General features: G+C 43.1%; 2 protein-coding genes across 7 annotated transcripts in view; one reads left to right on the forward strand and one right to left on the reverse strand.

Annotated features, from left to right (window-relative positions):
- Nucleotides 1-20,733, forward strand: part of frmpd1b (FERM and PDZ domain containing 1b) — a 37,953-nt gene extending 17,220 nt beyond the window's left edge. For 2 of the 4 annotated variants that reach the window (XM_061834961.1, XM_061834962.1), the window contains 13 exons: nucleotides 967-1,069; nucleotides 2,776-2,821; nucleotides 3,085-3,189; nucleotides 4,904-4,999; nucleotides 6,033-6,158; nucleotides 6,274-6,393; nucleotides 9,952-10,085; nucleotides 11,647-11,773; nucleotides 12,067-12,159; nucleotides 13,241-13,423; nucleotides 13,736-13,937; nucleotides 14,197-15,150; nucleotides 15,301-20,733. In XM_061834961.1, the coding sequence (XP_061690945.1) occupies nucleotides 967-1,069; nucleotides 2,776-2,821; nucleotides 3,085-3,189; nucleotides 4,904-4,999; nucleotides 6,033-6,158; nucleotides 6,274-6,393; nucleotides 9,952-10,085; nucleotides 11,647-11,773; nucleotides 12,067-12,159; nucleotides 13,241-13,423; nucleotides 13,736-13,937; nucleotides 14,197-15,150; nucleotides 15,301-17,747 (4,736 nt within the window). In that variant the 3' untranslated portion in view covers nucleotides 17,748-20,733. Of the gene's footprint in view, nucleotides 1-835; nucleotides 867-966; nucleotides 1,070-2,775; nucleotides 2,822-3,084; nucleotides 3,190-4,903; nucleotides 5,000-6,032; nucleotides 6,159-6,273; nucleotides 6,394-9,951; nucleotides 10,086-11,646; nucleotides 11,774-12,066; nucleotides 12,160-13,240; nucleotides 13,424-13,735; nucleotides 13,938-14,196; nucleotides 15,151-15,300 lie in introns of those variants that run through there. The other 2 variants (XM_061834965.1, XM_061834964.1) reach the window with 2 other exon arrangements.
- On the reverse strand, nucleotides 19,511-23,699 carry slc25a51b (solute carrier family 25 member 51b). 3 transcript variants are annotated; one of them, XM_061834967.1, is made up of 3 exons: nucleotides 23,536-23,699; nucleotides 23,003-23,081; nucleotides 19,511-21,836 (listed from the first exon to the last, which is right to left on the reverse strand). In XM_061834967.1, the coding sequence occupies exon 3, from the start codon at nucleotides 21,771-21,773 to the stop codon at nucleotides 20,853-20,855; it is 921 nt and encodes a 306-aa protein (XP_061690951.1). In that variant the 5' UTR covers nucleotides 21,774-21,836; nucleotides 23,003-23,081; nucleotides 23,536-23,699; the 3' UTR covers nucleotides 19,511-20,852. The 3 variants fall into 3 exon arrangements, with proteins under 3 accessions (XP_061690951.1, XP_061690952.1, XP_061690950.1); XM_061834968.1 differs by having other exon boundaries at nucleotides 22,964-23,081; XM_061834966.1 differs by lacking the exon at nucleotides 23,003-23,081 and having other exon boundaries at nucleotides 23,536-23,698.
- Nucleotides 23,700-24,012: the final 313 nt, after the last annotated feature.

Below are 24,012 nucleotides of genomic sequence, written 5' to 3' on the forward strand. Positions count from 1 at the left end.
TATGGATCATTTCAAATGAGTTTCACTAGTCAAAGCTGCCTGGAACGATTTTTCTCTTACCAACCAATCAGAGGATGGGAGTGCATGTATGCTGGCACTGTTGTGGGCCAGCTTTGAAACCATACTGGTAAAAAAAAAATAAAAATTCTTACATATTTGGATACACTACATAGGCCAGCAATACTGACGTGATCAAGTATGGTTCCTCACCCAATTAAAAGGGTAACTGAGGGGAAAAAAAGGGGACAGAACAAGGAACACAGAAAATATGAGACATAGATCTTGGCCATAGCGTCAACAAAACTGAGGAAATAGTGTAACATTGACCGGGGTGTGGCTGTAGCGGACGGCTTTCATTGGGCCATTTGTGGATTCGTTTGACGCATGGCAAAACAAAGAGGAAGGGAGGGTTCTTTAAAAAAAAAAAAACTGCAAAGATCAGGATATTAGCAGAAGTGACACGTAAGCTCAATGGGGGAGGGGAGTGCTCTTGTGCAGCATGAGTGAGCCTGAATGTGTGCCAATGTGTGTGCTTGCGTGTACGAAACTGCTTGCATCTCATGGGCAGACGGGGCTTTGCCAGGCAGATGGGGTGTGCGACAGGAGTGCGTGGGCGGATGCATCGACGCATATGTGGTCTCCGTGGGGTTTGTGTGTTGGAAGTGCGCGTAGTGAGCCCAAACGGCTGCGCCAGAGTCGGGCTCGCTCGCCTGAAGACAAATGAGTAAAAATAAAATGGGAGAAAGCTGCGTTGAGCCAAGCTGGAAGAGACCCAGCATAACTGTAACCCCTGACGTCCTGGAGAGCTCTTGAGTCAGCCATGTTTATAACCGTATGTGTCATCTCATGAGTGTGCCTCCTTCTGTGTATGTACAGCCCTGTTCATCTAAAGTAGCTGCCAGCCCACATGTGCAACCAGAATTGTTTTATGCAAGGACACATTTTTTATTCTGTGCATGCATGTAGAAAGTCCTGCGGATGGGATACTCTACCCAGGAGACCAAGTGCTGCAGATCAATGATACGGTGTTGGAGGATTTGAATGCAGATCAGGTGGAAAACATTTTAAGGTGAGAACTCCTGGAGCACTTTCATCCATGCAGCAACTACGCTCTTTTATTATCCACTACGACGGATTTTGAATACCACCCAGTTGCTGTTTAAGTTGCTTTAATTATAAATATAATTCTATAATTTGAAAGAGTTGCTTGGTGTCCTAATGGTACCTCAGCTTTCATTAGAATGACACCCAGTGAGCTGCTAGTCACGAGTGCATTCCTGAAAGCTCAGATGGCAAGAATTCGCATTGGCCAGTTACTCGCGAAATCAGAGCCCACAATGTGGAAAATAAGCAAAGACCCAAGACAAAACAAGTATGTTTGTGGCTCATGGACACATAGCGGAACAGAAGCCCACCCTACCTCCCCTCGCGGATTTCATGCCACAGTTATGTTGTTTATTACAATGTAACACAATTTAACGATATTTGAACCTCCCACGCACTCATGGTTAAAGCGAGCGTCCAAAGAGTTTTAATCGCATTTTCATAGGTGGAGACAGAATTTCTTCACCAAGACTCCAAAATACTTGAATGATGGCGCAAGAAATGGCCAAACACAAATAGCCCCCACCCTAACGTGGACAACATCATTATAACATTGTTATAACAAAATTGTTCAAAGCTAATGCTGATGACACTATTGGTTAATGCCCATACAGACGGCTCGCTCACCATCCCCAAGACATTTTCAGAAATAGGCAGAGAACTTAATATTTACAGTCCTTGGCTGTGTAATTTCACACCTGACGGATGGGCAGGCACGTTAAAGACCCGACTACAATTGTATGTTGACCTCTGAATAGCTGCCCCAGCTTCCTGCTATTTTGAGTCACTTGGTCATTTTTTTGCTTTGTTTATGAGCCAGTATTCAGAATATGGGCAATCTTCGGCTGCGAATGGCTGACGACTAGTTTAGGGGGGTACCCCGACCTGTCTCCACAACACAAACTGTTGTCGTTGCACTTTCAGTCGTTTATTGCACGGGAAAGGACAACCACAAATAACAGACGAGAGCACTGCTGCTGTCACCTGCAACTCACGCCCAGACGCTCACTCTCAGATTAACCTGCCAGCCAGACTTGAGCTCCTGATGTCACTTAACTAGATCGCGCCCCTTAAATGCAAATATTGAAGATATCCATTAACTTTTTTTTTTTTGGGGCGGGGAGGGGGGGGTGTCGGAATGAATGAATGGCATTTCATTTAGGAAAATGTATATGCTATATTCAAAGTCAAGGTACAATTTTGTAAAGAAGAAGTGACTTTTTCTCTTTTTCTTGTCAGGACTCACCACAAAAATTAAAATTTCCATAATACAGTATCTCCCCTTGCATATAATGCAAGGATTACAGCTGTACCATACACTTAGCTACAGTAAATACGGCACATCAAAGGATCACTCCAAGGGAAATAGTGTCTTTCTTCGACTAGTTTCTGATTGACTGTATTACATGCCCTCTAATTAAACCACCAGATTAGATCAATTAACCTTTCCAGCTACCAGGACACGTGCCGTGCTCCTGCGTGTGTGTGGGCCATCCAGTAAAAAGTCGTGTCATTACATGATCTTGTTGATGAATTCGGGTGGGTTTATGTAAGTGTGGGAACAGCTTTGCAGGAGAAAGCACTTACTTGACAGCTGAAACAAGAAAATGATCCATGTGTGTGGGTGTGTGCATGTGTGTGTGTGCGTGGGCGCGGTGTGTTTCCCCACAGGGACTTGGAGGACTGTATAACCGTAACGATTCTCCGGCACATGACTGTGAGTACAAAAAAAGACATTGATGAACTTCCCTCGGCACACCTTCACAAATAGCCATTGCACCATCACTCACATTAACATTTCCTTTTAATGTATTTCAAGCATGTAACCTCGAGATTAAGTGTCCCGTCCACGTGTTTGCACGTTACCGAGTGCAAATGTACAGACGAGCACGTCAACCATTTGAGTGCGGCTAAGGCCAAACTTGCTAGTGTTGCCAGTGTGTTTCCACGCACACAATGCCGCGCGTGTGTGTCTTGCAGAACCCCAAATCATCCATCATGTCAGCAGAGAAGAGAGCCCGTCTGAGGAGTAATCCAGTTAAAGTGCGCTTTGCAGAGGAGGTGGTGGTGAATGGCCACACTCAGGTGAGAAGATTTAAATCTGGGAGGGAAGGGAAATATATAAATGTTTTCCAATTTGAAACAATATATATTTATATATTTTGCCTTTTTTTGCAATTAAAGTCACATAGGGCAAAGCAAAGTAAATGACCTAAACTGCCCTCAGTAAACATGTGAAATGTGAATTACCATAATTCCTGGCCTACAAAGTGCACCTAGTTACAAGCCTCACTGAGTATATTTGTAAAGGAAATACCATTCAGTACATACATACACCGCAGCTGTGTAAAAGCCGCAAGTGCCCACATTAAAACCCGCAGTGAAACACAAGATATTTACAAAGAAGGTACACAGAAAGAGTTTAACACTAGCGTACTGCGCTAACGCTAGTGCTGCGCTAACGCTAGCAGGGCCGGTTAAAATAAAACTTACCGGTAAATATCACTGAGACACACCAGTAACACAACGCTAGTGCAGCGCTTACAGGACCGTAACTTCCTCGACACATATATTCCACCAGTCTTACTCTTACCTTTTCCACTCGAGTGCCCCCTTGCAGCTGTTTGAAAAAAAAAAAAGCACAAATTAGCCGCATAAACCGCAGGGTTGAAAGCGTGTGAAAAAAGTCGCAGCTTGTAGGCCAGAAATTACGGTAAAATTGTCCAGGCATTGCCTTCCGGAGATTTTTCTCCTGAGAGGCCTGAAATCAGGTCATTTGGATTTCTCGAGTTTATCGAAAGGAGTTTAGGAAAGGGGGTGGTCTTAGCCAAATGTGGACAAAGCAGATACAAAACTGGCTCAAACAATGTAGTTATCAGAATGCCCTTTTTTGGACACGTATGACAAAACCAATAAGTTTTTTTAAAAATGAAATTTGACACTGTAATTCAAAGTCCAAGTTAGAGTTACTCTATGGAGGTCGAAATAACCCAATTATGGTACCTGTAAAAGATCTTAGTGAGGTTTCATCTAGAAAAAATAACGAGGTTACTGAGGAGAGGCAATCTCTGTTCTACTTCACCTCTAAGGTGAGTTCAAGGTCGACCAAACAAACTATGTCAAAATTAGCTGTCCTGATCCGATCATGTGATAAGAAATCAGGCGTAATCGTGTAATTTTAAGTTTGTTCTATTATATATATATTATATGTGAAAATGTATACATTTATTTTTTTAAACGGAGCTGACTTCATACAGCAGTCTGTGCCTCTGCTCTGCAGTTCCCTTTCTCCTCCAAAACATGGGTTCAAAATGGCAACAAACTTTTGCACTCATCTGCACCTCGTTAAAAGAGGCAGCGAGTGAAATGTGGAGACATTTTGCCTTCACGACTGACAATCTAGGTAAGCCACACAAAGGAAAGGAGGGAAGAGTATGGCCATACAACTTGTTGAGCAGCATCAGAGGTCAGGAAATGTGACACAAATGACTTATCTTCAAAAGGGTGTGAATTGTTTTGTGGCTAAAGAAACTTGTGCCACACTTGTAGACCCACAAAGTAAGGAAGCATAAAATGGTCCAATGCTTGGACACACAGACGTATATGTCAATTGGTAAATTAGTGTCCAAATACATTGTGATAACAAAATTAAATCTCTCTCTGTAATCCAGCCCTGGATTGGGTCATTTAAATGTCCACTGAAGGCCGAGGTCCGAAATGCTCCGTCCGCATCGTATTGCGCGTTTCTGCTTTCCCACCGCGCCATGTCCCATCTGTTCTTTTTCATTCTTTCCACCAGGGGAACTCTCTTCTCTTCCTGCCCAACGTTCTAAAAGTGTATCTCGAGAACGGACAGACCAAGGCCTTCAAATTTGACCACACTACCACTGTCAAGGTATGTACTGTACATTTGTTGCGGGGTCAAAGAGTGTTTAAATTAATGATTAGGTCTCTTTTAACACATTACTCCTTAATTGAGAACTGTAATTTGAGTAATTACAGTCAGTTCAATTCAATGAGGACAACATGGCATCCATCCATTTGTTTTCTATAGTGCTTGTTTGACCTCATTCAAGGCATACTGTCCTCGACAAAGATTAGTTTAACAAGTTAACTAATTCTAAATGTATTTGAACAGACAAAAAAAAAACAGCAAGCATAAAATGTGGGGGAATTACATAGTAACAATATTGGAATGAAAAATAAAAATACAGTATTTACTCCATAGTTTAACCATTAAAATAACTTTCTGCATGCTTTATTCACATTGAAATGCATGCAAACACAACAAAAACGTATTTCAATAACAACAACAAATAAAACATTAGGTGAACCATGATATAGCAAAGGATTACTATACTCAAAAACAAAAAAAATAGCAGATAGTGATAGTCTATCATCAGCTACACGTTACTCCATCTTTGAATTACTGCCCACTAGGAATTCTATTTTCGGTCTCACTGGCCCAAAACTGGATTTTAGTTTCAAGAAGATTGAAGTGGGTGTACTGTATTTTATAATATTCATACCGGATGACATGATTGCTCAAGAGTATTTGAATGTGGGTAGACTGTAGGTGCATTCCAGTGACGTGATAGTAAAAACCAAATTAATTTGATCGCTTCAGAAGGACAAGGGAGTGGGAGTATGTTCCAGTGTGTGAGGTTAAAGTAAGAATAAGGAGTGTTTGAAAGAGAGAGCTGTGATGTAATTCAATTGGTATTTGTAAATGTAGTGTAAAAAAAAAAAAACAACAACACAGTTTTTGTTCAACTTGGTTTTGTGTCTTTATAGCTTGTTTTTTTTGCTCAGCACTCTGAGGCAAAGTGAGTGAGGCAATTTGGACTGACCATCTGCCATCAGCAGCCTGGGGTGAAGTATGTTTGTTTAAGAAGCTCTGAACTGTTATTTTTTTTTCACCATTCCAGGATATTGTTCTGACTCTGAAGGATAAACTATCCATCCGGGCCATCGAATACTTTGCCCTGGTGCTGGAGCAACAGTACAGCATCACTAAACTTCTGCTGCTCCACGAAGACGAGCTTATACAGAAGGTAAGAAAAAAAACTTTTGCTTTCTTTCAAATAGATCAACTGGATGTAGAATATTGTTGGGTTGACTTTGTGAAATTGTGTCAACATTTCCATGGGTGCCTTTTGTCTCCATCAGGTGGTGCAGAAAAAAGATTCCCATGATTACAGATGTCTATTCCGGGTGTGCTTCATTCCCAGAGATCCAACGGACCTGCAGCAGGAGGACGCCTTTGCCTTTGAGTACCTATTTTTACAGGTTAGCGAAGCATAGCTGCTGTATTCAATCATCTTTATAACACCCATTTTTAACTACAGGATACGCACACTGCTGGCTAGTTCCCTGCCAGTACATTTGACATTGACTATTTGATATATTTGATATATATATTTGAACGTAACTGGGGCACTTGGTCATTCCACCCGCAGGAAGTTGAAATATCTGTCAGAATTGTTCTATATTCTTCCACACCAAACTTATCTGACCACAACATTATGGCCATTATGTTGTACATTGGTCCCAAAGCCATGTTGGAACAAAAAAATGTTTGGAATCATTAAGCTTATATCAGTCAGGCAATCTGTATCGGTTTGCAACAGATACTAAATACTAAATGACTGTTTGCACATCCCCGCTAGGCATAAGCACATAAGAGAATTTTACCACGTCGTTTCCTGGGGCCGGGGCACCACAAAGTCGCAAGTGTCTCGCCGTTTTACACGTGCCTTCCCCAATTCACATGTAGATGAAAACCTCTCACTAGTATCGTAATTTCCGGCCGATAAGCCGTGACTTTTTTCACACGCTCTCAATGCTGCAGTTTATGCGGTGATGCGGCTAATTTGTGCATTTTTTGTAACAGCCGTAAGGGGGCATTCGAGCGGAAAAGGTAAGAGTGACACCGCTGGAATATATGTGCCGAGGAAGTGACTTTTACCGGTCCAGCCCTTTAAGCGCTGCGCTCGCGTGTTACTGCCATGGTTCAGTGATTTTTACCAGTATGTTTTTTTTTAACCGGCCCTGTTAGCGTGGCGCTAGTGTTAAACTCTCTGTGTACCGTCTTACTTTGTAAATATCTTGTGTTTCAATGTGAGTTTCAATCTGGGCACTTGCGGTTTTTACACAGCTGCGGCGTATGTACAGTATGTACCAAATCGTTTTTCCTTTACAAATATACTGGGTGAGGCTTATAACCAGGTGCGCTCTCAAGGCCAGGAAATATAGTACTCACAAACCTACAGTGTGTGAGATCATGTTCATGACTGACACTTGCTGAATCTAAAAATATGATTCCAGGGACCTCAACCTTTTAAGTTAGTCTTAATTTATACTCTATCTTAGTCTAAGTTTAAAATAGCTTTGATACCTTTAAAACCTAATCATTTCATTATACAGGTAAGGCAATGCCATTTATTTTCAGGTCATGCCACAGCATCTCAATTGGATTCAGGGTAGGACTTTGACTAAACCGCTCTAAAGTCTTCATTTTGTTTTTCTTTCTGCTCTTTGCCATTCAGAGATGGGTGCGCTGGTGTGTTTTGGTCTATTGTCCTGCTTCAGAACCCACGTTCGTTTCAGCCTGTGGCCACAAACAGATGGCCGGACATTCTCCTTCAGGATTTTTTTGGTAGACAGCACAATTCATGGTTCCATTAATCACTACAAGTCTGACGATCCCGATGCATCAAAACAGTCCAAGAGGCCATTATACTACCACACCATATTTTACTGTGGGTTTGATGTTCTTTTTCTAGAATGCAGTGTTACTTTTACGCCAGATGTAAGACACACACCATCCAAAAAGTTTTGTCTCGTCAGACCACATTATTTTCCCAAAGGTCTTGAGGATCATGAAGATGTCATCTGGCAAAATTGAGATGAGTCTCAATGTTCTCTTTGCTTAGTAGTGGTTTTCGACTTGGAACTCTGCCCTGCAGGCCACTTTTGCCCAGACTCTTTCTTACGGTGGAGTCATGAACACTGACCCTAAGAGGCAAGTGAGGCTTGTAGTCCTTTCCGTGTTGTTGTGGGGTCTTTTGTGAAAATTTTGGATGAGTCGTCACTGTGCTCTTGGGGTCATTTTGGTCGGCTGGCCACACCTGGAAAGGTTCACCACTCTTCAATGTTTCTGCCGTTTGTGGGTGATGGCTCGCGCAAAGCCACAGATTTTATAATACTCATAATTAAAAGAGAGTTTTCTGTAGCCAGCTTGTGTATCGCATACATACAGTTGAAGCCAGAAGTTCCACAAGCCTCTGACAGTACTCTGCTGGAATCCTGGCCCATTCCTCCTGACAGAACTGGTGGAACTGAATCAGGTTTGTCCGTTGGCTTGCTCACACACGTCTTTTCAGATCTGCCCACATATTTTCAATGAGATTCAAATCAGTGCTTTGCGATGACCACTCCAAGACATTGATTGACTTTGTTATTCCTAAGCCACTTTTTAACCATTTTGGTAGTATGCTTAGGTTCACTGTCCCTTTGGTAGACCAATTTGTGCCAGGGTTTTAGCTTCCTGGCTGATGTCTTGAGATGTTGCCATAATATCTCCATGTAATTTTCTTACTTCATGATGCCGTCTATTTTATGAAGAGCTCCAGTTCCCGCTGCAGCAGAACAGACCCAAAAAATTATGCTGCCACCTCTGCGCTTCACAGTTGATACGGTGTTCTCAGCTCTACAACCTTCCCCCTTTCTCCTTTAGATGTGACGTTGGTCAAACAGCTCCACTTTTTCTTCAGACCACAGGACATGTCTCAAGAAGTTCAAATCTTTGTCTTGTCAAAAGACATGCGAGAAGGTTAAAAATAAACTCACAGTTTTATTCAAATATAGTGCGCACGATGGCGACACAGAGTAAATGACATTATGACACTGAAGACGATCAATCGATCATCATTAAATTATCATTATCGGGCGATACCGATATCAGTGATCAAATCAGCGTCAAGTCTAAAATATATGTAAATGTCAATGTCTTGGCATTCAAGCAATGCACGTTTTTCATCTTTAGAGAACACCCGCTCAGTGTAAGTCAGTATATACCATGTTTCAAATAGTGGGGGGCACATACAACATATTCCTGTCCCCAAAATGTCTGCGTTTCTTTACCTTTTAAGCCAGGGGTCACCAACACAGTACCCGCGGGCGAATGGTAGCCCGCAAGGACCATACAAGGCGCCGGCGAGGTATGTTCTAAAAATACCATAGGCCATAAATTGTTACGATTATTTGTGCTTTAAATTCTGAATGTGACTTACTTACGTGAATTAAACTTTTAAAATACCTGTAATGTCATTTACTACAATAAATTAAAACAAAAATATTTTATGTTCGTGGAATGAACTGAGTCTGAAATTTGCTGCAAACAGGTCACATAGCCCTTTATATGATCGGTGCTCACGAAGTAGCCCTCGGCCTCAAAAAGGTTGCTGAGCCCTATTTTAAGCGATGTATTTCAGTGCCACTTATTGCCCGAATACGTGTATGGTAACGCTGTCTCCCATGGAAAAACTACATTGGTCAAAAAGTCCACGTAATGTGGTGTTTTTCAGGGTCAAGACTAATTTGAAACTCAAGCGACTGGACTCAAAGCAGTGGGTTTCCTATTTTTGCTGCTCATTGGGAAAAACACTTGTCATGCTGATTTATCTGTTGAGTCTTTGCCTCTCACCATATTTGCTTTTGCCATCTTAATGATAGCTTGGGCCTCGAAATGTTTTTTTTTTTTTTTTTTCCATTTACAAGGATCCATGCATCACTTCACTTGCAACTATTGTGTGTTGAATTCACTTTCACGGTTTGTGCTTCCAGAGTGTTGGTGATGTTCTACAGGAGCGCTTTGCTGTCGAGATGAAGTGTAATACTGCACTTCGCCTCGCTGCCCTGCACATGCACGAGAGACTGGATAGTTGTGGGCTGACAAGGACATCTATCAAAGCAATTACGTGAGTGTTTCTGGGTCACACTGATCAAATATATTTCCTGCAAGCTAATATAGAGTCATCACAAAAACCTATTCGGCTTTCAAGTGAAATTTCAGGATGGATCCAAAATGCACTACAACCCCACAGTAAACCTAATTTGTCCTTCACTAAAATTCTGAATGCAGATCCGATGATTTATTGTTTCAGCATCGGTGGTCTCTAACAATCAGCTGAACTGCAAAGTTCATGTGTTTGATCCATGAGTCCACCAATATATATTTCTAAGGACATCCCATGTAAATACGATGATAGCTCTGTATTGAAAAAGTGTCTGTATATTTTAAACGATATTTTTTTTACTATTTAGGGTTAGCGTTAAGGATTCTTTATACTCGCTGTAGAGTATAACATGCATATAACATGCATCCCCGCGCAGTTTGCCTTTATACTAAAGCACAACTCACGGGTGCTTTGTTTTGCTCCAAGTCAGGGTGTCACTACGGCTGGTGTTGGCCCGAACACAACAGGGTGGAGTTTCCTCTGCATTTTATGGCCAATTCTGGTCATATTTTCCTCTTTTGCTGGTACTCCGAAACCTCTAATCCTTTCGCCCGGGGAATTTCACGCCAGGAGTTTGCTAACCCTAACCATTTGTGCAGCTTGGTCATTTTTAGTGCTGGTATCACAAAGATGTACATATTTGTTCACCTCCCCTCGAAGCCTCTTCGCAACCTGTTGCACGTTTTGTCTTTTAAAGATGGCAGTACTCGGGAATCAAAGAGAAAACTGATTGCATCATGATAGCATGTGACGAAAACTGACCAATCACAAGAGATTATCTTCACGGCACTCTGTGCACGGCAACGATTTGTGCCGTGTGCGGGTCAAGTGTCACATAGGGGCCCCGTAGGGGGCACGTGGCCCAATGCGAGCGCTGTCACCGTCGCAAGCACCGGAGTACAAAGATGTTATTAGTAGGGTTTTTAAGTCATACCTTAATAAATAGAATGTTTTCAACATCGTGACAATTAACAATAGAATACTTTCTTTGTCATATGCTTTGTCATATGCCGTTCATTTTTTCAGCTTGTGGTCTCAAATTGATATTGATCATTGTAGGTTTATGTTTAGGTTTATAGCCATGCTTTGTCTGGTCGCTCATCCAGGAGCTGTTTTTCATGGGAAACCCTGTCAGGGGTGTAAATCCCCAGACAGCTTAGCTCCTAGGATCATCGAGAAATACAAACCCCACCACCCTGATAATGCGGGGGGTTCGATGTCATGATTTCCATTTAAACAACATGATGTAAACAACCAATTGTAATTGGGAAATGTATTCACCCAAAAGCCTAATATCCCAAACTTTTTGTGTCGTACCAAAATCTAGTACAAAATGTAGTAGCACCAACAGGCTAGTACTTTATGAACACTTGATCAAACAAGATTTAAGAGAAGAGATGTACGTCAACAATGCTCAGTTTTGACTGTCAGCAAGGTATTGATTTAAAACTGTTTAGTGGTGTGGGTGTAAACCTCAATATGCTGTATGGGAGTGCTCATCACCTCTTCCTTTGGGAGACAGGAAGGAGTTTGGCCTTGATAGCTTCATTTCCCCCACACTGCTCAGCAACATGAGGGAGAAGGACCTGAGGAAAGCCATCACCTACCACCTCAAAAAGATCCAGTCTCTGTTAGAGCCACGCCAAAAGGTACAAGTTTCACCAAGGAGCCTAAATTTTCAGTGTAAAAATAACACTGTAGCTAATAAGGTTTAGTTGTGATTGTAGGGTTGGCTCAGAGCTAATCCTCTTGTGGTTTTAAAGTGATATATGGAGTGACAGCTTGAGTAGGAAGGGAACATTATGGGATATATTATGAAGCTTTGTAAAATGAGTGCAGCACATTTTTTTGTAGACTGTTGATTTGTCATTTTTATTCCTCCCCATCCTTTCTTATCCTGCTGTTCTTCTCTCATTCCTTACGTCTATGTGTGTTGTTTTAGGTGATATCTGCTTCCCAGGCTCGGCTAGCCTACCTCACTCAGCTGGGAGAGCTTGTTTCTTATGGGGGAAGATCCTACTCAGCTACGATGATGGTAAGGTTTAGGGTTGGATAAAAATTGCACTTATGAGTGAGTCATGTTCAGATTTTTACTTTTCTCAGAGAGGTGGAGTTATTTTGAGACCTGTTCTAATAGCTTGGCTTACCGTAGGGCCATGAAAAGTATTTCCTCTCTTCTTCAATTCATTTTTTTTGTGCAAAGAAAAACTATTCAGAGCTATCTGATCCTGTGTGAAACCATAATTGCCCCTTAAGTCTAATAACTGGTTGGGTTACCCTCAGCAGAATCAACTGAAATGAAGCATTTTCTATCACTGCCAAGTCTGTCACCTCTCTCTGGAAATATTTTGGCCCACTCTTCCATTCAGAATTGCTTTAGTTCAGCAAAGATGGAGGAGTTTTGAGGATGATCGGCCTCTAAGAATCAGTGGCTTACAGGGCTGCAAACTTGGTTAGCAACATAATCCAACTAAGGAGCAAGTTGAGGTGGTCTAAGCTAAGGCACAAAATTCTTCGCCCGTGACACCCAAAATGTTTTAAAACAATAATATATCCACACCACATTACCATATGATCGCCAGCACTTGATATTTATTCACTAGACAATTTATCACTGACTCCTCGAGCATTTACAAGAGTCTGAACGCGATTCAACGAGGTCCAGGGAACCGTGGAGTTGCTTAGCGGCACAAGCCAGCAGCGGGCCAAGCAGAGGCGATGGAATTGGAGGCCGAAGCGCAGCTGGCACAAATTTAAAATCATCAATTACTTTTTCAAAGTGGGACGTTTAAGCGTGGCCTTTGCAGCACGGGAAGCATTTACCCATCTAAAACCAAAGCAGCATAAAAACTTGCTTAATTAGAATTGTTCAAAAATTACAAACTGTCTTTCTTGTTACTGATCAAAATGAATGAAAATGACTCATATATTCTTTCTGCTCTCTGGGAACAACAACTATTACTGCATCTTAGTAGTAGTTTAGAAGTAGGCCTTCTGTAACACTGATTTGCTCATAAAAACAGGTTAACACTGCAACTACTACTACTACTGTACTTCTACTACTGACAACTTGTTAAATAGATCTTTGTGATGTTTTCTCTCTCATCAACACCCAGCTTCAAGAAAGGGAGGTGTCGGTCAGCCTCTTGGTGGGGGCCAAGTATGGCATGAGTCAGATCATCAACCACAAGCTAAACGTAATCTCCACATTGGTTGAATTCAGCAGCATCAGCCGCGTGGAGTTGCTTTCCGAGTCGGACAAAGTCAGTCTGCTGCGCATCTCGCTGCACGACATGAAGGTAAGCAAGTCGGAGTTGCATATGAACACTGAGATACTTGGCTCTATTTTTCATGAAAATTGAGCCACTTTTACGCTGACACAGATTAGAGAATTGATGCTTTAGTAAATGTAGGTCAAGCATCCCTTTTATTTGACCCAAGGAAATATGTATGAGTGCCACGAGGTTAATTCACGGGACTCAAATGTGACTTCCCCCCCAACCCCCAACCCCCATCCCTTTTGTCCTACTCCATTGCCTTTTTCTCTCTTACCCTCTGGCTTGAATCAATTCTGCTTCACACTGTCTTCTACAATGGCCTCCATCTCTCAGCCTTTTGCCTTACTGATGGACTCTCTGGCAGCCAAAGATCTAGCATGTTTGCTGGGGGGGTACTGCAAACTCCTGGTGGATCCGAGTCTCAATATCTTCCGACTGGGGCGCCCCAAAGTGAGGGTGCACCGCATTGCTGCTGAAGAAGGTGTGTGTGGGAAGTTCACCGTGGTAGAGGGCGAGTGCTATGAATCCTTATCAAGTGAGCAAAAACTGTTTAAGTCACTTTCTGACTTTAGTCATTTTGATACATGGGTCATTCCAGAATTGGAGAACGTTAAATGTCCCTGACTTAAATATACACCAAAAAAAAAAATTTCAGTTCCCGTTTTTCAGTTCTCGAATGACCCACATATTTCTGTCACAGGTTCATGTTTTCCACCAAGTATGGGACCAAATAGAAAAGCCATTGTTATCTAAACTCAAACAGTATAGTGCTAATATATTGTTTGTCATGTTAGGTTATGTGTCTCGCTGCTGTAGTGACTCAGAGGAATCAACAGATGAGGATGACCCAATGGACTCTCAGAATTACAAACACCATGACCCGGCAAGTCAGGACTGGGAGGAAAGACGGAGGGAGGAGGAAGAAAAGAGGAAAGAGGAGGAGCGACGAGAGAGGGAGGAGCACAAATGCAAACAGGAAGTGAAGATAATAGTGACAACAGAAGGTCAAGAATATGGGGATGAAGAGGACCAAGGTGCTTCAGGAAGCAGACTGCGGAAAGTGATGAATGAGGAACTGAATCCAGAGACCACCTGGTACCACACAGATTTACGGGTGACCAATAGCTTTTCCAGCTTGTCTAGCAGCTCTTTGAGTGCTGCCCTAGAGGAGAGCAGCACTGCAATCAAAGTTTTCCCTTGTCTAGATGGATCATACCCAAAGGAGAATACCCAAATCTTGGATGTTCATCAACCCTTCCTTCTGGAGCCAAAACGCGTCCAAGGCCCCTCAAGACCGACTAATCTCAATTACCGAGTCAACGACAACGCTTGTCTTTGTTTTGTTGAACTCTCAAAAGCTGATTTCCTCTCAAGCCCGTCAGGAGCTACTAGTGATGATGAGGAGGACGAGGAGGAGGAAGAGGAAGAACATGGAAGGGAGGTTTTAAGACGCATTTCTAAGATCCCAAGTTCAAGAGATTTAAGAATGATTGACAGCATACCTTTCGAAAGAGCGGCCATTAAAAAAAAGAAAACTCCTCCCAAAGTCCCAATACGAACCAGCTCCATTCCAGGCCATAAAGCAGGACCAGCTGAGCAGCACCTATCAAAGGATGAAGAGTCTCTTTTCCAAACTCCTTCCCCAAACCCCAAACCAGGTCTGTTGGTCAAAGAGAATGTGTCAGAGTCTGAAGAGGAGTTTTTTGATGCACAGGAGAGATTCACTCCACCAGTTCCAGATCTCTCAGGTTTGTTGTTCATAGCATGTTTTTTAACTTCATGGTGCATTTATTTGTTCAAATGTAGACGTGCATATTTTCGAGTCATTAACATTTGCCTAAATTTGATTAGAGTGATATTATTTGCATTTTTAATTAAAAACTGCCTCTCATTTGCAGACGAAGAGCTGGCGGATCAGCGGAATGCCAATCGTTTGAGTGGAACATGGAATTCACTTCCAGGAAAAGTACCAACTTCGCCCCTGTCCAAAAAAGTTCAAACTTCGAAAAACAAGAAAGAAGTAGAGGAGCTTAAATGTCCCACAAATACAGTTAATAGCCGAGTTGGTATAGTATCTTATGCAGAGAAAACTGATGTTAAGATGAAACCACCATTGGCCCCTAAACCCCAGCTGCCTCCAAAACCTCAGACTGTTCCTCCCAAGTCCCCAAACCATGGGAAATCCTATGCCCACTGCAACGGGGATGCCCGTGGACGTCTGTCTTCTGATCTCTTGGAAATGGAGCCGGACACTATGGAATTCAAGTCGGTCACGTATGGTACAGGAGGGTTGCCCTTGTCGAAGCCACTCATCACAGCCGTGCGACGCAGCAAACAACCATTACCAATCACAGCGCTACAAACAAGGGAGGAACAAGCAAATAGGACAAAAGAAAATGGACATGTCGTTTCCAAAGACAAAACATACATTCCCGGAAAAAATGACTCTTTTGAAGGGACAAAAAGTAATGGGACTACAAACAAACCACCAAATGTACCTGTTATCCCTAAGTTATCTGCTCCTCCTCCTGTACCACCGAAACCTACTTCTCCAAAAATTCTCCATTCTCTATCATTGGTATCTAGCTCTTCGATCTCTCCGACAGACCCAAACAAAAGCATCCTTAAAGATGTCAAAAATCCACCAAACGGGATGCACCCTTGGAGCAGCCGCAATGGCAGTGTGCAGTCCGGACCTAGGAGGGTCTCTGTTAGCCACGAGAGCCTTTCACCCAAAAATGCAGATGCATCAATTGCCACCTCCCTCACTTTAAGCAGCTCCAAAGATGTTATTAGCGACAAAAGTGGAGAACAGCGAAGATCTGGGTCTGGCTCAGATCTTAGGAGTAGCTCTTCCAGCATTGGAGGAAGACTATCTGCCTCTGTTCTTAGGGGAAAGATCCAAGCGCTTCCCTGGTACATGACCCGCTCACAAGAGATTTTGGGGACCCTGGACTACCCCTCCACGAGCTCAATCAATGGCGATACATCTGGATTTGGTTCAGGTTTGTCTGTGGCAAGTGGGCTGTCTGATACAAACAAGACCCCTGTGAAAGAAACCGTAGCCTCAAAATCAGGGAGGAGAGACAATGTTTGTGAGGATGGAGCTGAGGTTGTCATAGCTACCATTAAGGAAGCAGAGGAAGTGAGCTCATACTTGAGGAAGGTCAATGGGATAAATGGGTCACATCCAAATCTTAATTTTGCAAGCAACAGTGCACACAACGTTTCGTCAGAGCAGCCTCAATCACGGACCCACTCAGCAGTGGGAATGGGAGGCATATCCAACATGCAGATTGGGGGAGACTCGCCAACGTCTTCCCTCGGAGAGAGCACCCCTCCTCAGCAGCGCGAGCCTTGTGGCTGCCGTACCGTGTACGCCAACTGTTTCAGCGGCGATAACGAGGATGGCATCAGCTTCGACGAGGAGCTGACTGTCTATGAGTTCTCCCGCCGCACCCGCCCCAAGACAACACGACCTCCAGCTGTCCCTTCGCCCACCACACCCGCGCCAAATCCCAATATCCTGTCACTGCTGAAGGACAACCCTCGTCCACTCTCCACTTTCTCCACTGCCTCCTCTGAACTCAGCCCCTTAGTTTCATGTCCTGTGTCTCCGACAACCTCACTCCGAGGTCCCCTTCATTCGCTCGGCAACAAGAACTACGGTGGACTGAAAGGAGGTTTTGCCTCCCTGCGCCAAGATATAGATCAGCTTTTGCAGGTCTTGGAGAGGACGCTACCCGAACAGATGCAAACAAATATCCTTTCAAAGCAGGATGGCACCGGGCCCGATCCCAATCACAATAGGAGTGAAGGCAGCACTTCGCAAACAGCATGTTGTACGGGATGCAGTCCTGCCAGTATGACAGAGGCTGAGAGGAGTTTTCTCCAAACAGAGGCTCGACGGGTGGCATCCGGGTGTCAGCGGGCCACACGTGTGGGCTGGGCTCCCGATGAAGCCCTGCGGTCTTTATCAAACAGCTTTGGTGCGTTGGTTCAGCTATCGGCAGCATGCATGCGAACCAGTCCACGCGCCGGCTGCGACAGCTGCCATAACGCCGGCGTGGACGACGACAGCCAGGAGCCTATGGACAAGTTGAAAGAGATTGTGGCTCTTTATCGAGAATTTGTTGGGGCTGTTGAGACAGCTGGAACTGGTGCTGGGGGCAAGAGTTTGGGCCTCACTGGGTCAGGACAGAGCCAAGGAGAAGGTGATGGCGTCAGGCTGCTTGCCAAGCGCTGCACTGTCCTCATCTCATCTGTGTTTGCGCTCACGCAGCTCTTCCGGACACCCGCATTAGACTCCTCCGATACTCCTAGTGGTGTACCCCTCAACTTCTAACCTTTTAACCTGCCGGACTGTTTAGACACTGAATTTAGAGCTGCGAGAGCTATAGACATTTTGTTCTTGTACAGTAAGTGCCATGCACATGCACACCGCACATATCTACATGAAAATACATAAAGCCCACAAAACCCTGAATGAGGAGAGGAGACTTTGCTTGGCCTCTTTGTGGGTGCATATGGACTATGCATTTGTACATATGACTTTTGTAACTCTTATATTTCTCTTATTTTATTACAACTTGTGTATGGATGCAAGGATGAATTGCCCCTTTATGTATTTATGTATTTATTTTTTACAGTATTTGCACCGTGGTCTGTGATGTTCAGGTCTCTGGTGGTTAACAAATCTGAAATGATGGCTGTCACTGGATTTTTTTTTCATTTTACCGTATATTTAAAACAGTATTATATTAACTTTGATTATTTTCCTCAATAAGGTGTAATCTGTAATTTTTGTATTATAGCAATCCATTTTACTATGAACAATCACAAATGCACAAAAAAATGAACCAATTTGTTTTCTACGTGCAGAGTTGCACCTTTATATAGATTTTGTTTTTCAAACATAACAGTAACATAAAACTTTGATTAGATAGTACCAAATCAGGGAGACTACTTTTGACTGTTACAGATTGCACCTTTTTTTTTTTTTTTAAGAAAAAAAAATAACACTCATAACCATTTCTTGTCTTTACGGAGCATCTTTGAAACACTCCTGTCATTCAAACGTTATGCAGTATTATGAAGTAGTTTTCATCCAAAGGACAACATATACATATATTTTCAAAAAAATGTGAGAGTAAGGACCACGGCATAAAACAAGGGAACGTATTTATGTTGAAATATTTTTGCAAGTCAGAAAAAGTGACTGACACTGTTTTCATGTAGCAATGATGAAACGTCTTAAAACATCCACACCCGTCTCCCGAATGCATTCCTAAACACTTGTAGTGAGAAATGCTGTACACCAAGGTAAAAAAAAAATCTACCTTTTTATGTCTTCTTATGTCACTATAGTTTATGGCTATGCAAACTCCTCATATCTCTTTACTCTTTTTGTCTTGTTGTGCCAACATTAAAAACAATAACTGCATTATGGTTGTCTGAAAATAATGGGTGATTTCTTTGTTTGAACTTTTGGACTATGTCTCAATTCTTTTCTTTTTCACCAGGCAGCACATTGATTGAGAACTCTTCCGCAGTTGCCTCCAAGAACAGAGAGCTTTTAATTTTGCCCCAATGAAAACCACTTGAGCTGAGAAGCTTTGGAACCACAACAGCTCAGCCCTGCAGCCTGATCCAGTCCCCCTTCTGACCAAGTCATATTGCCCTTAATCTGATCTTTATCTGTCTGACTTTTTGACTCTGTCCTCCAGACTAAGTCGAGTGAGGCACATGTGGAAAAACACTCATTACAGTGACGGGACTCATTTTCGTAATGACAGGAGAAAGCGTCCAATGTTTAATCAGTTATTGCTGACACTGAATGCCGCTAAGGTAGAACGCACGAGGAGGGAGCACATTTGAGCACAGAAAGGTCAGGTAAATAAGGGGTACAGCCATTCCCACAGTTAGGGTTTTGGTTCAAAATGGGTCAGATTGAAATTCCCCACCGTAGGCTTTTCAATTCATGATATATTCTGCAGCTCTTACCGGATTTAGAGTATATGACAAAGTTATGGTGAAATGGCTTTGGGTCCTGCAGAGAAGCCGGAAAGTTTCGGGAATTTAAAAAAATGACTCCAGAAGGGACCATGCTGACTTTTCGGTTGACATTTATGGGAGCGATGCAACAAAATGTATTCCACAGAAATGTCACAGCAAAATTTGAATTGGTTTTCAACATTTGTTTGTGAGGAACACTGTGTTGTTTGTGCTTTAGGGAAAAGTGTTCATGGTCATAGAAGCCAAACCTTGTAAAAGGCAACACTTTGTAGATTGTTGAGAATGAAAAGCAGTTCAGAAATAGGCCAAGTGGTCTATTTACATGGGAGCTTGAGCTTTTTGTGCCACTGAACATTTCCTCTGCTGCCATAATGGTACTGTGTGCCCGAACAGTGCCGCCTGTACGCCTCTCCAGGCGGTCAAGGGCGGCTGGGTGCTGACTGGCTGTGGCTACTCGAGTGTGAAATGTGGGCCCATTATGTCAACAGATGTTAAAGTGGAGGAGAGCAAGTGTGACATAAGGAAGGACGCATTGGAGAGCGAGTGCAGAACTCCAAATAAATGCCACTGCCAATTATTAACAAAATAAACAAGCTTTTGAGCTCATTATACGACTTTCCGAAGAATAAATACAAATACAACACCAGTAAAGGATCGTGCTTATCATGACAGTGGGCTTGCGTATGGCAGCTATGGCATTCATAAAATGCCAATTAAACACACAAAAATGGCCATTTCGTGGGTGAGTTGGCAATTAAAAGTTTTTTTTTTTTTTTTTTTAAAGAGTCGTTATGACTTCACAGTTGTACATGATAATCTTTGAAAAACAATCGGCCGTCTCTGGGCCGATCATGTGCCTCTTAATTTGTTATACAAGAAACCACAGCACCAATCAAACAGCAGATTTTTCTCCACAGATCATATTTATCATGTACGCCTTTAAAGTCAACGACTGTTTTCACAAAGGTGGAAAAAGGCTTTTTTTTGTTGTATTTTTAGACCGCAAACTCCCCTTTAACATACTTGATATATGAGGTTTATCCCATTACATTTGAATGCAGCTGAAATTAACCAGCAAAAGAAATCAGGAGACAATTCTTTGGGAGTATTCAACAAAATAGTGGCCTATTCTCAAAAAAAACAGAGAATGTTCCACAACACACACAATACTCAAGCCAACCCAATAATTTTTGCCTGATACTGTAAACAAAAATGGTGCTGAGCTGGAAGTGTTGCACCCCATTGGACCCTTGCGTACAGTTGAAATAATGCAACGGACTAATTCGTGTTGGTGTGTGTGTGTGGGGGGGGGGGGGGGGCAATTCACACTGACGTGCAACGTCATCTCTCTGGAAACATCAGGTGACACCATGTCTATGTTTGTTCATAGGTCCTCCTCCTCCTGACTGGATCACGTATTTTCTCTCTTACACTGTCATATGAGCTTGAGCAGCAGCTCGTAGGTGGCATTGATGATGCCCCAGGATAGGAGTGAGCGGTGGTAGTTGAGGTGAGCCCCCCGAAAGAGCATGGCGACGCTCCTGCCTCGCTCCCGCCACACCATTAGCAGCACCTGCCTGGACGGTTGGAAGGCTCCACCAACCCGCGACTGAGCCCGTGACTTGATGACGTTTAATGGGTAGAACATGATCCCAAGTGCCGCCCCCAAAACGCCCCCGCAGACAAAATCATTTACCAGGTGACCTGCGCGGCTGGTGGCTTCTGGGAGTTGTTCCTTTATGGGTCCTCGAAGTCCGAAGAAGAGTACGTTGCTGGGGCCATTGCGGAGCACGATGGGCACGAGGCCGCGGTAGCACTCCCTGACACCGTATTCCGTGAGAAGTGTCCTGAAGGTGTGGGCTGTGTTGTTAAAGCGTCCGTGGTGCCGGTGGTCCTGAAGGAGCGTCTGCACACGCTCAAAGGGGGCCAGGAATGCCTCCGCTGTACCTGCCAGCGCAGCAGCGAAGCTTCGCGTGACCAGTTCCGGCAGGCCGCTGCCCTCGGCCCGCTCCAGGAGGACTCGGGAGAAGTCTTCGTACAAGCCGAACATGATTGCCACGGTGGTGCTCTTCTGGAGCAGCGGGGGGAGAAGCCCCCTGTACAGATTTCTCACGCCGTCCCTCTGGAGCTGCCGTACCGCCTCAACCGCCAACACGCCATGTAGCTGCTGACGGAAGAGAACCTTCTGGATGGGGAAGGTAACCATGATGTTGGTGAAAGCTGCAATGGAGCCGCAAACGTAATGCTTGCCTTGAGGCCCAAGGATGGCACTCAGAGGCCCAGTAGAAAGCAAGGGGTGACCTCCCTTCGTCAAAGAGGCCGGCGGTGGGGGAGTCTGGGCTGACGGAGAGTCCATGGTGCCAAGGGAGACTCAGCGCTGCTTGAGCATCACATCAGCACTACTCTCCTTGACAAACACCTGCCATGAGACGGACATCATATTTTCAGAGAGATATGAATAGTTTGCAGGGTGTTCTGTGCTGCTCATGTACATATTGGCCACCAGGTGGCAGTATAAGATTTACACGATCCTCAGACATACTACATTTAGATTTGATGATGGAACTGAGAAAAAACGTAGGCTTGCACGTGGAGATGTTCGATGACACGTTTTTCAGATCAAAACCAGTACGAGTTTTCATTCAAGTACTTACCAATACTGAGTACTGATATCAATCGGACTTTTGATACATAACACTCCATTTAACAAAATAGCACATAATTAACAATGATTCAGAACTGTGAGGCTAACGTTGTAAGCACTCATACCACTCTGCCGCCTATTGTTTTTTTTCTCCATAATTAATTTAAGCTCACTCCTTTACAAGAAACAAGAAGAATTCAGGAGATTTCACCTGGGCTATCAAATATCTACGTGTTTGTTTCACTGTCACAATGCTTGAATATTTGCCTAAAATGTTACCAGATTGATTCCAAAAATGAATTGATTCAGCATTCATCAATTCGCCAAAATGATTCATTAGACCCCAAATATTTTCTTTTTCATTGATTCAATACTTTGTATTGGATCTCAATAGACTGTGCAAATGTATTTAATATGTGCTTTGAGTCAGGAGAAGCCTTTAAATCTACTGATACATTAACTTCCTGTTAAATTTCAACAGCCTGTCTCTCGCAGTAAGCCAAAACGCAACTTGGCACAACAGTTTACAGCGAAAGGTTTTGGATTTAAAGTAAACTACGTATGGAATATGATACTAATTCCGGGATAAAATACAAGAGGAAACTAACTTCTAAACATTTGTTTAGCATTGCTAAATTTAGCCAGGTCAATGAAGGGCAATTTTAGTCATGAAAATCACTACCTAAAATTCCAACGTACATTTATAGAAACATATGTAATAGAAGATAGGGAGACGTTTACAGTCACGTCAGAGATTCTCTGAACTGCTTTACCACAATATTACGCAGCTGCTAATTGAGCTAATTGGCATACAACCAAACACAACTATTGTAAAGCTCACAAACGCGAACGTTTAACACCCTCACACGATCAAGTAGAAATGTCTGCATGACAGTACACACTTTGACTTTGGTAATGTTGACGCTAAAGAGATCCTCTACCATGATGTCGTGGGTCGAACACGCCCTCTGCTTCCTCGTAGCTGATCCAGTCATGCCAGATTACGATCATAGATTGTATCTTCATTTAGGAAAAAAAAAAGAATTCGCTAAATTAAATAATTGTAAAACATGAACGATTTGACGCTACAGTGTAAACATGCCCGGCCCCAGAGGTTAAAGTTCACCATTTACTCCGGAGCTAATCCGCTACTCTAAACGCGTCTGCCTATGCTAGCTTGACGAGCGCAATCGCATCTTGTACCAATGTGCAATCAATGACTCTTCGCCATGTCAAAAAATGAAATGGAATTTTAAAAAACACTTTGAGACCTGAGTTTTATAATCAGATTACGATGCGACCTAATATTCCGACGTGTCAGTTTAGCATGCTACGTGGCTCGCCTGCCCCACTCAAAAAAACTGCACAAGACGCTGCTTCATGACAACTTGTGGACCCTGGCCGGACACTGAACCTTAAGAGGCGATGGGGAAAAACTACGACGTTTAGCGGGACCGTAAAAAACTGTCACTACCTCTCGTGTGGACCAGTTGCTGTCCTGTCCCCTGACAGGTGGAACGCAACTTTTTCCTGCAGAGGAAAAAGGCCACTGACAGGTCTATACAGGTCTAGGTCGTGCCTGCACTCTGCAGCCCCTGCTATAGGTCTCTCTTCTTCGGTCTCAATTGGGTACCTTGTCATGGCTATTCGATCTACTTTATCGCCATCTAGTAGACAAGTGTGCAACTACAACAGGATACAGGACACTACTGTATTCTGCAAGTAATAGTAAATTTATTGTTGTTTATGATTCTTATTATGTTCCCCTGGTAAGAGCGGATATTTGTATTTTCATAAGATCTTTATATGTCATTTGACCTGCAAACTGGCAATTGGCAACCTGCAATGTGAGGATTTCACTAGATGTCAGTACTCATTGTGAATCCGCACAAGTAGTTTATACCAAACAATACGCTATATTTTGGAACATAATTTTTTGTTTGAATATATT

Source organism: Syngnathoides biaculeatus, chromosome 11, assembly GCF_019802595.1.
Source record: "Syngnathoides biaculeatus isolate LvHL_M chromosome 11, ASM1980259v1, whole genome shotgun sequence".
In the NCBI taxonomy this organism is placed as follows: domain Eukaryota; kingdom Metazoa; phylum Chordata; class Actinopteri; order Syngnathiformes; family Syngnathidae; genus Syngnathoides; species Syngnathoides biaculeatus.